Raw genomic sequence first — 14,241 nt, 5'->3', positions numbered from 1 at the left:
GTCCAGACCTGACTGAAACCAGGACGGAGGACTGTACTCTTTCCTGTTCTGTGACCACTGTTTTTTTTTGGGTGTGTGGTGCAGAAGTGTTAGAGGGAATTTCACACACACACACACACACACACACACACACACACACACACACACACACACACACACACACACTTAGTTTACATGATTTGGTCTAGTTGGTCCACGTTGTCTAAATTTCCATGTTCCATTTTGTTGGTCTAATTTTGTCTGTGCACTTGTTTTATGCTGGCTTTATACTACTTTAAAACCTTCCTTCATCATCATTTACTTTTAGGAAGGTGACGCATTCCAATTCACTCAGAACTGTAGCAGGTTAACCTTCCTGAATTACTACTGAGATTGTTATGACATCATACCCTCATGTGTTATGGGTTAAGACACGGCATCTGCATGATTGATGGATAGCGAAACAAATCTGCGAGCCCCTTATCCAATAGAACAAAGGCTTTCTTCTGACTAAACTGTTTTGCGAGACCGCTTCCCACTCGCCTGCTTTAATGGCATCATAAATAGCGCTCCTATCTTTTAAAAGTGCCCAAAATGAAGTGTCCCAAGTGGTGCTAGTAAATACGTGTGCTATTGGCCCTAACAATCTGATAAATGCGACGTGATGCTTTTAGGATAACGAATCAGGTGTTTGTGTCCCACGAGTCAACTGGAGAGAGCCTACTGATATTTGTTTCACTTCTGCTGAGGCGGGCGCTTTGTTGTCACTGTCTGTAGATGTATTATTTCTTCCCTTATATAACTAATCTCTCTCTCATTCCCTCTTCCTCTGTCTCTCTCTCTCTCCCTCTTCCTCTGTCTCTCTCTCTCTCCCTCTTCCTCTGTCTCTCTCCCTCTTCCTCTGTCTCTCTCTCTCTCCCTCTTCCTCTGTCTCTCTCTCTCTCCCTCTTCCTCTGTCTCTCTCTCTCCCTCTTCCTCTGTCTCTCTCTCTCTCCCTCTTCCTCTGTCTCTCTCTCTCTCTCCCTCTTCCTCTGTCTCTCTCTCTCTCCCTCTTCCTCTGTCTCTCTCTCTCTCCCTCTTCCTCTGTCTCTCTCTCTCTCCCTCTTCCTCTGTCTCTCTCTCTCTCCCTCTTCCTCTGTCTCTCTCTCTCCCTCTTCCTCTGTCTCTCTCTCTCTCCCTCTTCCTCTATCTCTCCCTCTCTCTCCCCCTCTCTCTCTCCCCCCGCTCTCTCTCTCTCCCTCTTCCTCTGTCTCTCTCTCTCTCCCTCTTCCTCTGTCTCTCTCTCTCCCTCTTCCTCTATCTCTCCCTCTCTCTCCCCCCCTCTCTCTCCCCCCCCGCTCTCTCTCTCTCCCTCTTCCTCTCTCTCTCTCTCTCTCCCTCTTCCTCTCTCTCTCTCTCTCTCTCCCTCTTCCTCTATCTCTCCCTCTCTCTCCCCCCTCACTCTCTCCCTCTTTCTCTCTCTCCCCCTTCTCTCTCTCCCTCTCCCCCCTCTCTCTCCCTCTTCCTCTGTCTCTCCCCCTCTCCCCCCCTCTCTCTCTCTCTCCCTCTCTCTCCCCCCTCACTCTTTCCCTCTTCCTCTGACTCACCCTCTCTCTCTCCCTCTTCCTCTGTCTCTGCCTCTCTCCCCCTCCCCTCCCCCTCTCTCTCTCTCTCTCTCTCTCTCTCTCCTCTCTCTCCCCCCTCACTCTTTCCCTCTTCCTCTGACTCACCCTCTCTCTCTCCCTCTTCCTCTGCCTCCGCCTCTCTCCCCCTCCCCTCTCCCTCTTCCTCTGTCTCCGCCTCTCTCCCCCTCCCCTCTCTCTCCCCCTCCCCTCTCTCTCTCTCTCCGTCTCTCTCTCTCTCTCCGTCTCTCTCTCCCTACGTCTCTCCCTCCCTCCGTCTCTCCCTCCCTCCGTCTCTCTCTCCCTCCGTCTCTCTCTCCCGCTGTCTCTCTCTCGCCCTCCGTCTCTCTCTCTCTCTCTCGCTGTCTCTCTCGCTCTCTCTCTCTCCCTCCGTCTCTCCCTCCGTCTCTCTCTCTCTCTCCCCCTCCATCTCTCTCTCTCTCTCTCTCTCTCTCTCTCTCTCTCTCTCTGTCTCTCTCCCTCTCTCTCTCTCCCTCCGTCTCTCTCTATCTCTCTCTTTCTCTCCCCTGTTTTTTCTACAGAAATGCTGTTCATGGTTTCTCTCTCATCCCAGTGGACAGCCTGAAGGTGACCATGAAGGAGATCCTGCAGAAGGCGCTGAAGAAGAGGAAAGGCTCTCAGAAAGGCTCAGGTATGGGACTTAGATGCTTTATTACATGCTTATAAAGTCCTATTAACGCCATTGTAAAGCACCAAACAACAAAAGTAGCATTTGTTAGTAAGTAGTGTGCTTCATATTTTGAGTGTGCGAGTGCATGCACAAGTGTGTGTGTGTACTTGAGTTTGCGCATGCCCACTTATGTGTTGCTGTCTTCACACAAAGCGTCCCCCCAGAAAAGCCATCAGGGTGCGATCTCTGATAGCGCTGCCATACGGAGTTTAATTTGTCATGCCCAGATCACCTGGGGATCTGATAGCGTCTGAGGTTTTAATACAAAAGTCAGACGGAACTGATCGCCTCTCCAATGCCAGGACACAGATGAAGCAGGTGCGGGGGGGGGGGGGGGCGGGCGTACTCTCCCGCCTGAAAGGGGTCATGTCGGGAAGGCACGGAGCGCACAGTAGAGAATAAAACACACAACAGGTCCACATACTGAGTGGAGAGCACAGTCCACGTGCTGAGTGGAGAGCACAGTCCACGTGCTGAGTGGAGAGCACAGTCCACGTGCTGAGTGGAGAGCACAGTCCACGTGCTGAGTGGAGAGCACAGTCCACGTGCTGAGTGGAGAGCACAGTCCACGTGCTGAGTGGAGAGCACAGTCCACGTGCTGAGTGGAGAGCACAGTCCACGTGCTGAGTGGAGAGCAGTGTGGGAGGGAGGGAGGTCTATTCTCTCTCGTTGTCCTCGTCTCCCCCCTCCTCCCCGGCTTGTACTACAACTGGCTGTCCCTTTCATCTGCCGGTGATGATGCTGATGTGTCCCCACCTGATCACCAGCGTGCCCCTGCACCCCCTTGTTCTAATGACCTCCTCCATCCTCAGTGGCTTGCTGTCACAACCACTGAAGACAATGTTTGATGATGATGATGATGGTGGTGATGATGGCGACGATCCCCTCAGACTGGACAAGGCCATGGCATGTCTACCTATTTTTTTTGTATTGCTTGAGACCTCCGCCTACTGTCTACCAGGGCCTAGAGTGATGAAGACATTAGCAATCCCCTAACTAGCTCCCTCAAATGGAGCTAACCTTTCCACAGAACTAACCTTGCCAGTGGCTTTGTCCTACCCCTTTTGTTATAGTTTTTTTGTTGTTGTTGCCATTAATTTCATTTTCGTTGGGATATCGTGTTCAATGTCCTTGCACCAAGATAACCATCTTGTCTTTGTCTTCTCGGACTGAGTTGGAGAAAAAACATCAATGGGGTTTTCTCCCAAAATGCAGTGCTGCACAGCTATTAGTAGAAGTTAAGGAAAAAGAAGTCTGTGTCTTGAACTTACATCCTGTTGTAAATGTCATTTGTGCTAAAAGCATTCTTTAGGAATGTAATAGCATGCATACCCTCTGGTTAACAAAAGCCGAGTTCCATTTAACTCCATGAAAATTGAATGAAGCACCGTTCTTGGGACATGCTTACTAAGTGAGTTGAAGTGGATGTGCTTTGCCGATGACTGAATCTTCCTTTTCAGCACTCTGCTTCTAGAAACTACAGGGCACTTTGTAAAGAGCTTCACGATACACCATTTCTAAATAGATTTTGTTTATTTTTATTTTGAATATGAACCAATATGTTTCTGTTAGAATTTGGACATATCACCTGAAATATGGGGAGTGAAATTCTGTTTAGCAACACAAATTCCTTATGTTTGTCTACTGTGAAGGAAATTAGCCGTGGAACACGCACCTGAATGCATTCAATGTGCATCAAAATTACGATCTCTTTCTCTGAATTGCCTTGTGAAAGCCTAACACTGTAAGCTAATATTTTAGAACTTAGCAAGTCATGTTGGCAATAGAACAAACTTTTAAAACGATGCACACCTGACCCAGACTGCGATTTATAAAATGGGCCATTTTTGGATTGCGTAAACAACAGTAATTGTGTGATGGCGGGGATGCAGGGTTGTGTTCCAAACAAATCAACTACCAGTCTGCTTACTATAGTTCCTCAACATCACAGCCAGGAGAGCTCAAAAAAGCACCTTATAGTTGAAGACTCTTCTTTGAGTCATAAGTGCATTGAAATGACTTAGGAACTGTGCACAGTCTGGAGAGGTGTATGGCCACTTGGAGACACCAGTTAGTCCTCTCACTCAAGCCCTTGTCATGTATTAGTCTTTTGTTGCACCTACCACACATTTTCCAGGAATATTCTTATCATGTTACTTAATGTTTCCAGAGTATTTTCAGGTTTCTTTATCAACAAATGCGCCGGAAAAGTACAGTAAATGTAAAATGCACATAAAATCAACAGTGTAATGTTTAGATTCAGTCTTTGTGTCAGGGGGGTAACTGTTGTCGTTAACGTTGGTCTAATAATTTTCCCATGATCTCCAAACTGTTCCCTTTCAATTGCTACCATGCTTATGCATATGCATTTCATATTTCTTCTGTAAGAAACATTTCAATGTACCCCTATCTATATAGGCCAATTCCCACCAGTGTAAAGGGTTAAAGAAATAATATTGATTATGCCCAACTAGCTGAAGTCAGATGACAGGCAAGATCATTTTGGTCACCCCTCCCTTTCCCAGACGTGAGCTCTGTTTTCACCTCTCTCTCCCAGACGTGAGCTCTGTTTTCACCTCTCTCTCCCAGACGTGAGCTCTATTTTCACCTCTCTCTCCCAGACGTGAGCTCTATTTTCACCTCTCTCTCCCAGACGTGAGCTCTATTTTCACCTCTCTCTCCCAGACGTGAGCTCTATTTTCACCTCTCTCTCCCAGACGTGAGCTCTGTTTTCACCTCTCTCTCCCAGACGTGAGCTCTATTTTCACCTCTCTCTCCCAGACGTGAGCTCTGTTTTCACCTCTCTCTCCCAGACGTGAGCTCTGTTTTCACCTCTCTCTCCCAGACGTGAGCTCTGTTTTCACCTCTCTCTCCCAGACGTGAGCTCTGTTTTCACCTCTCTCTCCCAGACGTGAGCTCTATTTTCACCTCTCTCTCCCAGACGTGAGCTCTATTTTCACCTCTCTCTCCCAGACGTGAGCTCTATTTTCACCTCTCTCTCCCAGACGTGAGCTCTATTTTCACCTCTCTCTCTCCAGACGTGAGCTCTATTTTCACCTCTCTCTCCCAGACGTGAGCTCTATTTTCACCTCTCTCTCCCAGACGTGAGCTCTATTTTCACCTCTCTCTCCCAGACGTGAGCTCTATTTTCACCTCTCTCTCCCAGACGTGAGCTCTATTTTCACCTCTCTCTCCCAGACGTGAGCTCTATTTTCACCTCTCTCTCCCAGACGTGAGCTCTATTTTCACCTCTCTCTCCCAGACGTGAGCTCTATTTTCACCTCTCTCTCCCAGACGTGAGCTCTATTTTCACCTCTCTCTCCCAGACGTGAGCTCTATTTTCACCTCTCTCTCCCAGACGTGAGCTCTATTTTCACCTCCCCCTCCCAGACGTGAGCTCTATTTTCACCTCTCTCTCCCAGACGTGAGCTCTGTGTTAAAGGATGACTAATACGGTGGGTATAACGGATGACTAATGCGGTGGGTATAACGGATGACTAATGCGGTGGGTATAAAGGATGACTAATACGGTGGGTATAACGGATGACTAATGCGGTGGGTATAACGGATGACTAATGCCGTGGGTGTAACGGATGACTAATGCCGTGGGTATAACGGATGACTAATGCGGTGGGTATATAGGATGACTAATACGGTGGGTATAACGGATGACTAATGCCGTGGGTATAACGGATGACTAATGCCGTGGGTGTAACGGATGACTAATGCCGTGGGTATAAAGGATGACTAATGCTGTGGGTATAACGGATGACTAATGATGTGGGTATAACGGATGACTAATGTCATGGGTGTAACGGATGACTAATGCTGTGGGTATAAAGGGTGACTAATGCCGTGGGTATAAAGGATGACTAATACGGTGGGTATAACTGATGACTAATACGGTGGGTATAAAGGATGACTAATACGGTGGGTATAAAGGATGACTAATGCCGTGGGTATAACGGAAGACTAATGCTGTGGGTATAACGGATGACTAATGCCGTGGGTATAACGAATGACTAATATGGTGGGTATAAAGGATGACTAATACGGTTGGTATAACGGATGACTAATGCGGTGGGTATAACGGATTACTAATACCGTGGGTGTAAAGGATGACTAATACCGTGGGTATAAAGGATGACTAAAACGGTGGGTATAAATGATGACTAATGCCGTGGGTGTAAAGGATGACTAATACCGTGGGTATAAAGGATGACTAATACCGTGGGTATAAAGGATGACTAATACGGTGGGTATAACGGATGACTAATACGGTGGGTATAACGGATGACTAATACGGTGGGTATAAAGGATGACTAATGCCGTGGGTATAACGGAAGACTAATGCCGTGGGTATAACGGATGACTAATGCCGTGGGTATAACGGATGACTAATATGGTGGGTATAAAGGATGACTAATACGGTTGGTATAACGGATGACTAATGCGGTGGGTATAACGGATTACTAATACCGTGGGTGTAAAGGATGACTAATACCGTGGGTATAAAGGATGACTAAAACGGTGGGTATAAATGATGACTAATGCCGTGGGTGTAAAGGATGACTAATACCGTGGGTATAAAGGATGACTAATACCGTGGGTATAAAGGATGACTAATACGGTGGGTATAACGGATGACTAATACGGTGGGTATAACGGATGACTAATACGGTGGGTATAAAGGATGACTAATGCCGTGGGTATAACGGAAGACTAATGCCGTGGGTATAACGGATGACTAATGCCGTGGGTATAACGGATGACTAATATGGTGGGTATAAAGGATGACTAATGCGGTTGGTATAACGGATGACTAATGCGGTGGGTATAACGGATTACTAATACCGTGGGTGTAAAGGATGACTAATACCGTGGGTATAAAGGATGACTAATACGGTGGGTATAAATTATGACTAATGCCGTGGGTGCAAAGGATGACTAATACCGTGGGTATAAAGGATGACTAATACGGTGGGTATAACGGATGACTAATACGGTGGGTATAACGGATGACTAATACGGTGGGTATAAAGGATGACTAATGCCGTGGGTATAACAGAAGACTAATGCCGTGGGTATAACGGATGACTAATGCCGTGGGTATAACGGATGACTAATATGGTGGGTATAAAGGATGACTAATACGGTTGGTATAACGGATGACTAATGCGGTGGGTATAACGGATTACTAATACCGTGGGTGTAAAGGATGACTAATACCGTGGGTATAAAGGATGACTAATACGGTGGGTATAAATTATGACTAATGCCGTGGGTGCAAAGGATGACTAATACAGTGGGTATAAAGGATGACTAATACGGTGGGTATAACGGATGACTAATACGGTGGGTATAACGGATGACTAATACGGTGGGTATAAAGGGTGACTAATGCCGTGGGTATAAAGGATGACTAATGCCGTGGGTATAACAGATGACTAATGCTGTGGGTATAACGGATGACTAATGTCGTGGGTGTAACGGATGACTAATGCCGTGGGTATAAAGGATGACTAATACGGTGGGTATAACTGATGACTAATACGGTGGGTATAAAGGATGACTAATACGGTGGGTATAACTGATGACTAATACGGTGGGTATAAAGGATGACTAATACGGTGGGTATAAAGGATGACTAATGCCGTGGGTATAACGGAAGACTAATGCCGTGGGTATAACGGATGACTAATGCCGTGGGTATAACGGATGACTAATATGGTGGGTATAAAGGATGACTAATACGGTGGGTATAACGGATGACTAATACCGTGGGTATAAAGGATGACTAATATGGTGGGTATAACGGATGACTAATGCCGTGGGTGTAAAGGATGACTAATACCGTGGGTATAACGGCTGACTAATATGGTGGGTATAAAGGATGACTAATACGGTGGGTATAACGGATGACTAATACCGTGGGTATAAAGGATGACTAATATGGTGGGTATAACGGATGACTAATGCCGTGGGTGTAAAGGATGACTAATACCGCGGGTATAAAGGATGACTAATACGGTGGGTATAACGGATTACTAATACGGTGGGTATAATGGATGACTAATACGGTGGGTATAAAGGGTGACTAATGCGGTGGGTATAAAGGATGACTAATGCCATGGGTATAAAGGATGACTAATGCCGTGGGTATAAAGGATGACTAATGCCGTGGGTATAAAGGATGACTAATGCCGTGGGTATAAAGGATGACTAATGCCGTGGGTATAAAGGATGACTAATGCCGTGGGTATAAAGGATGACTAATGCCGTGGGTATAAAGGATGACTAATGCTGTGGGTATAACGGATGACTAATGCGGTGGGTATAACAGATGACTAATGCCGTGGGTGTAACGGATTACTAATACGGTGGGTATAAAGGATGACTAATACAGTGGGTATAACGGATGACTAATACGGTGGGTATAACGGATGACTAATGCGGTGGGTATAACGGATGACTAATGCAGTGGGTATAAAGGATGACTAATGCTGTGGGTATAACGGATGACTAATGCGGTGGGTATAACGGATGACTAATGCCGTGGGTATAAAGGATGACTAATGCAGTGGGTATAAAGGATGACTAATGCCGTGGGTATAACGGATGACTAATACGGTGGGTATAACGGATGACTAATGCGGTGGGTATAACGGATGACTAATGCGGTGGGTATAAAGGATGACTAATGCTGTGGGTATAACGGATGACTAATGCGGTGGGTATAACGGATGACTAATACCGTGGGTATAAAGGATGACTAATGCAGTGGATATAAAGGATGACTAATGCCGAGGGTATAACGGATGACTAATGCCGTGGGTATAAAGGATAACTAATGCGGTGGGTATAAAGGATGACTAATGGCGTGGGTGTAACGGATGACTAATGCCGAGGGTATAACGGATGACTAATACGGTGGGTATAACGGATGACTAATGCAGTGGGTATAAAGGATGACTAATGCCGTGGGTATAAAGGATGACTAATACGGTGGGTATAAAGGATGACTAATGAAGTGGTTATAAAGGATGACTAATGCCGTGGGTATAACGGATGACTAATGCTGTGTGTATAAAGAATGACTAATACGGTGGGTATAACTGATGACTAATACGGTGGGTATAACGGATGACTAATACGGTGGGTATAAAGGATGACTAATACGGTGGGTATAAAGGCTGACTAATGCCGTGGGTGTAACGGATGACTAATGCGGTGGGTATAAAGGATGACTAATGCCGTGGGTGTAACGGATGACTAATGCGGTGGGTATAAAGGATGACTAATACGGTGGGTATAAATGACTAATACAGTGGGTATAAATGATGACTAATACGGTGGGTATAAATAATGACTAATGCCGTGGGTGTAACGGATGACTAATGCGGTGGGTATAAAGGATGACTAATGCGGTGGGTATAAAGGATGACTAATACGGTGGGTATAAATTATGACTAATACGGTGGGTATAAATGATGACTAATACGGTGGGTATAAATGATGACTAATGCCGTGGGTGTAACGGATGACTAATGCGGTGGGTATAAAGGATTACTAATACGGTGGGTATAAATGATGACTAATACGGTGGGTATAAATGATGACTAATGCCGTGGGTATAACGGATGACTAATGCCGTGGGTATAACGGATGACTAATGCCGTGGGTGTAAAGGATGACTAATACCGCGGGTATAAAGGATGACTAATACGGTGGGTATAACGGATTACTAATACGGTGGGTATAATGGATGACTAATACGGTGGGTATAAAGGGTGACTAATGCGGTGGGTATAAAGGATGACTAATGCCATGGGTATAAAGGATGACTAATGCCGTGGGTATAAAGGATGACTAATGCCGTGGGTATAAAGGATGACTAATGCCGTGGGTATAAAGGATGACTAATGCCGTGGGTATAAAGGATGACTAATGCCGTGGGTATAAAGGATGACTAATGCCGTGGGTATAAAGGATGACTAATGCTGTGGGTATAACGGATGACTAATGCGGTGGGTATAACAGATGACTAATGCCGTGGGTGTAACGGATTACTAATACGGTGGGTATAAAGGATGACTAATACAGTGGGTATAACGGATGACTAATACGGTGGGTATAACGGATGACTAATGCGGTGGGTATAACGGATGACTAATGCAGTGGGTATAAAGGATGACTAATGCTGTGGGTATAACGGATGACTAATGCGGTGGGTATAACGGATGACTAATGCCGTGGGTATAAAGGATGACTAATGCAGTGGGTATAAAGGATGACTAATGCCGTGGGTATAACGGATGACTAATACGGTGGGTATAACGGATGACTAATGCGGTGGGTATAACGGATGACTAATGCGGTGGGTATAAAGGATGACTAATGCTGTGGGTATAACGGATGACTAATGCGGTGGGTATAACGGATGACTAATACCGTGGGTATAAAGGATGACTAATGCAGTGGATATAAAGGATGACTAATGCCGAGGGTATAACGGATGACTAATGCCGTGGGTATAAAGGATAACTAATGCGGTGGGTATAAAGGATGACTAATGGCGTGGGTGTAACGGATGACTAATGCCGAGGTATAACGGATGACTAATACGGTGGGTATAACGGATGACTAATGCAGTGGGTATAAAGGATGACTAATGCCGTGGGTATAAAGGATGACTAATACGGTGGGTATAAAGGATGACTAATGAAGTGGTTATAAAGGATGACTAATGCCGTGGGTATAACGGATGACTAATGCTGTGTGTATAAAGAATGACTAATACGGTGGGTATAACTGATGACTAATACGGTGGGTATAACGGATGACTAATACGGTGGGTATAAAGGATGACTAATACGGTGGGTATAAAGGCTGACTAATGCCGTGGGTGTAACGGATGACTAATGCGGTGGGTATAAAGGATGACTAATGCCGTGGGTGTAACGGATGACTAATGCGGTGGGTATAAAGGATGACTAATACGGTGGGTATAAATGACTAATACAGTGGGTATAAATGATGACTAATACGGTGGGTATAAATAATGACTAATGCCGTGGGTGTAACGGATGACTAATGCGGTGGGTATAAAGGATGACTAATGCGGTGGGTATAAAGGATGACTAATACGGTGGGTATAAATTATGACTAATACGGTGGGTATAAATGATGACTAATACGGTGGGTATAAATGATGACTAATGCCGTGGGTGTAACGGATGACTAATGCGGTGGGTATAAAGGATTACTAATACGGTGGGTATAAATGATGACTAATACGGTGGGTATAAATGATGACTAATGCCGTGGGTGTAACGTATGACTAATGCGGTGGGTATAACGGAAGACTAATGCCGTGGGTATAATCGATGACTAATGCGGTGGGTATAATGAATGACTAATACTGTGGGTATAAAGGATGACTAATACTGTGGGTATAAAGGATGACTAATACGGTGGGTATAAAGGATGACTAATACGGTGGGTATAAAGGATGACTAATTCGGTGGGTATAAAGGATGACTAATGCCGTGGGTATAAAGGATGACTAATATGGTGGGTATAAATTATGACTAATGCCGTGGGTATAAAGGATGACTAAAACGGTGGGTATAACGGATGACTACTTTTTCACTTTCTGGGGGCTTTTGCTTGAGTTGTGTGAAGTCGTAGTTGGGAATAGCTACGGGAATTGGGGCCAGGGGAAGCCCCTTGGATCAAAACTGAAACCATTCCCCACCGCTTACTGAAATTGCCTCAATGGCCGTGTCTACGGGAAAAAATATTTTTCTAAAGCCCCCTACCATTAAGACACAGATGCTCATGCACGCACGCATAAGGCGCGCGCACACACACACACACACACACACACACACACACAGTGCCCAGTGATCATTCTTCCCACAAAAGTGTTTGAAATGATCTAATTCGTCAAAGCGTTCCCAATTGCTCATTTGACTGAAAGAAAATAAACTTGAACTTGTTTAATCTTGAAAGGCCCTCTGTAGTGCCGGGGCGAAGGATAAATGTGTTGAGAAATACCTCACGGTCTCCTGAGGTAAACTACATCACCAGTTAACATCAACCTTCCAGCAGCAGGGGAGCTCTTCCACAGCTACTGAGTAGGGGGCCATTATCCCTGTAACGTTTCCAGATTTTGTCTTTACGTTTTCAAAAGTGTCACTTTTAGCCCTCATTTCAGGTGAGAGCTGCCTGTGAATAGAACCAAGGGTTGCCCGTTCCTCTGAGAATTGAATAGGTTAAGTGCGAAGGATAGCACAATGGAAAGCTAGGCAAGCAAGGCAGCAATTTTAACTAAGAATCTTCCTCCTTGTGGGTAATACGACACTGACTGTATAATGTGCCGGCGATTAACGATAATAACAGATAATCATTGAAATAACAGTGAGCTCAGCGGACACTATACCACACACACCAATAGTCTGGCTCTCCATTGGTCAAACACACCAACACTCTGGCTCTCCGTTGGTCAGACACACCAACACTCTGGCTCTCCATTGGTCAGACACACCAACACTCTGGCTCTCCATTGGTCAGACACACCAACACTCTGGCTCTCCATTGGTCAGACACACCAACACTCTGGCTCTCCGTTGGTCAGACACACCAACACTCTGGCTCTCTGTTGGTCAGACAACGCCATATCTTCTAGGACATACTGTATAGCGTCTAGTTATACTGTATCCAGCTACTTTTGAGCACTTATCCTATCAACTTTAACTACATGTCTTCTCTACAAGTGTGGGTGTGTGTTTGTGTACTTGCTTCATGGGGGCATCCCAGAGTATCTGTCTCGGTCTGACATGACAACTTGACGGATTAAACACTTGTGGTGAATGTGGAAGACTTCCCTTCCTCCTGACTTGTGGTGAATGTGGAAGACTTCCCTTCCTCCTGACTTGTGGTGAATGTGGAAGACTTCCCTTCCTCCTGACTTGTGGTGAATGTGGAAGACTTCCCTTCCTCCTGACTTGTGGTGAATGTGGAAGACTTCCCTTCCTCCTGACTTGTGGTGAATGTGGAAGACTTCCCTTCCTCCTGACTTGTGGTGAATGTGGAAGACTTCCCTTCCTCCTGACTTGTGGTGAATGTGGAAGACTTCCCTTCCTCCTGACTTGTGGTGAATGTGGAAGACTTCCCTTCCTCCTGACTTGTGGTGAATGTGGAAGACTTCCCTTCCTCCTGACTTGTGGTGAATGTGGAAGACTTCCCTTCCTCCTGACTTGTGGTGAATGTGGAAGACTTCCCTTCCTCCTGACTTGTGGTGAATGTGGAAGACTTCCCCTTCCTCCTGACTTGTGGTGAATGTGGAAGACTTCCCTTCCTCCTGACTTGTGGTGAATGTGGAAGACTTCCCTTCCTCCTGACTTGTGGTGAATGTGGAAGACTTCCCTTCCTCCTGACTTGTGGTGAATGTGGAAGACTTCCCTTCCTCCTGACTTGTGGTGAATGTGGAAGACTTCCCTTCCTCCTGACAGCTTTTTTCTGCAATAACGGGTGTCAACTCAGCCTACCACCTGTCTCTATGGTCTTTCCTTGTTTTTAACAAGTTAGAGGAAAACAAATCTGATCCTCTCGGCAGTACAGTCATCCACAGATGTTCTCACAAAAACACACACACACACACTTGTGGTTTATTTTTTTCAGTCAGTCTGCCCAAATGATTAGTATTCTTTAGATGTTTTTTTCCTTCGCTCTAAATGTTAATGTTAGACTTAAATGTTCCTGGTGTTGCGGAGGTGTGTTTGGTGAACTACACTTGCCGGATGAGTAACCTTGCCTTAGACCTCAACATTTGTGTGATCTTCCCTGAGCAGTGTCACTGCTCTGAGCCTTTCAGGGGGAATTCCAACACAAACAATCTGCAAACAGACATGGGTCAAAGGTAGAAGTATGCCTCTTCTGTAAAAAGATACAATGGAGTACCACAGG

At 45.6% G+C, this 14,241-nt stretch overlaps 1 protein-coding gene across 1 annotated transcript in view; it reads left to right on the top strand.

The window, feature by feature from the left end:
* The window catches only part of mapkap1 (MAPK associated protein 1), a 102,371-nt gene that overhangs the window by 44,578 nt on the left and 43,552 nt on the right, over positions 1-14,241 (top strand). The window contains exon 6 of the mRNA XM_041897337.2: positions 2,123-2,232. Coding sequence (XP_041753271.1) covers positions 2,123-2,232 — 110 coding nt within the window. The remainder of the gene's footprint in view (positions 1-2,122; positions 2,233-14,241) is intronic.

The sequence above is a fragment of the Coregonus clupeaformis genome, chromosome 15 (genome assembly GCF_020615455.1).
Source record: "Coregonus clupeaformis isolate EN_2021a chromosome 15, ASM2061545v1, whole genome shotgun sequence".
NCBI classification, from domain to species: Eukaryota; Metazoa; Chordata; class Actinopteri; order Salmoniformes; family Salmonidae; genus Coregonus; species Coregonus clupeaformis.
This window is presented reverse-complemented; position numbering and strand designations above follow the sequence as displayed.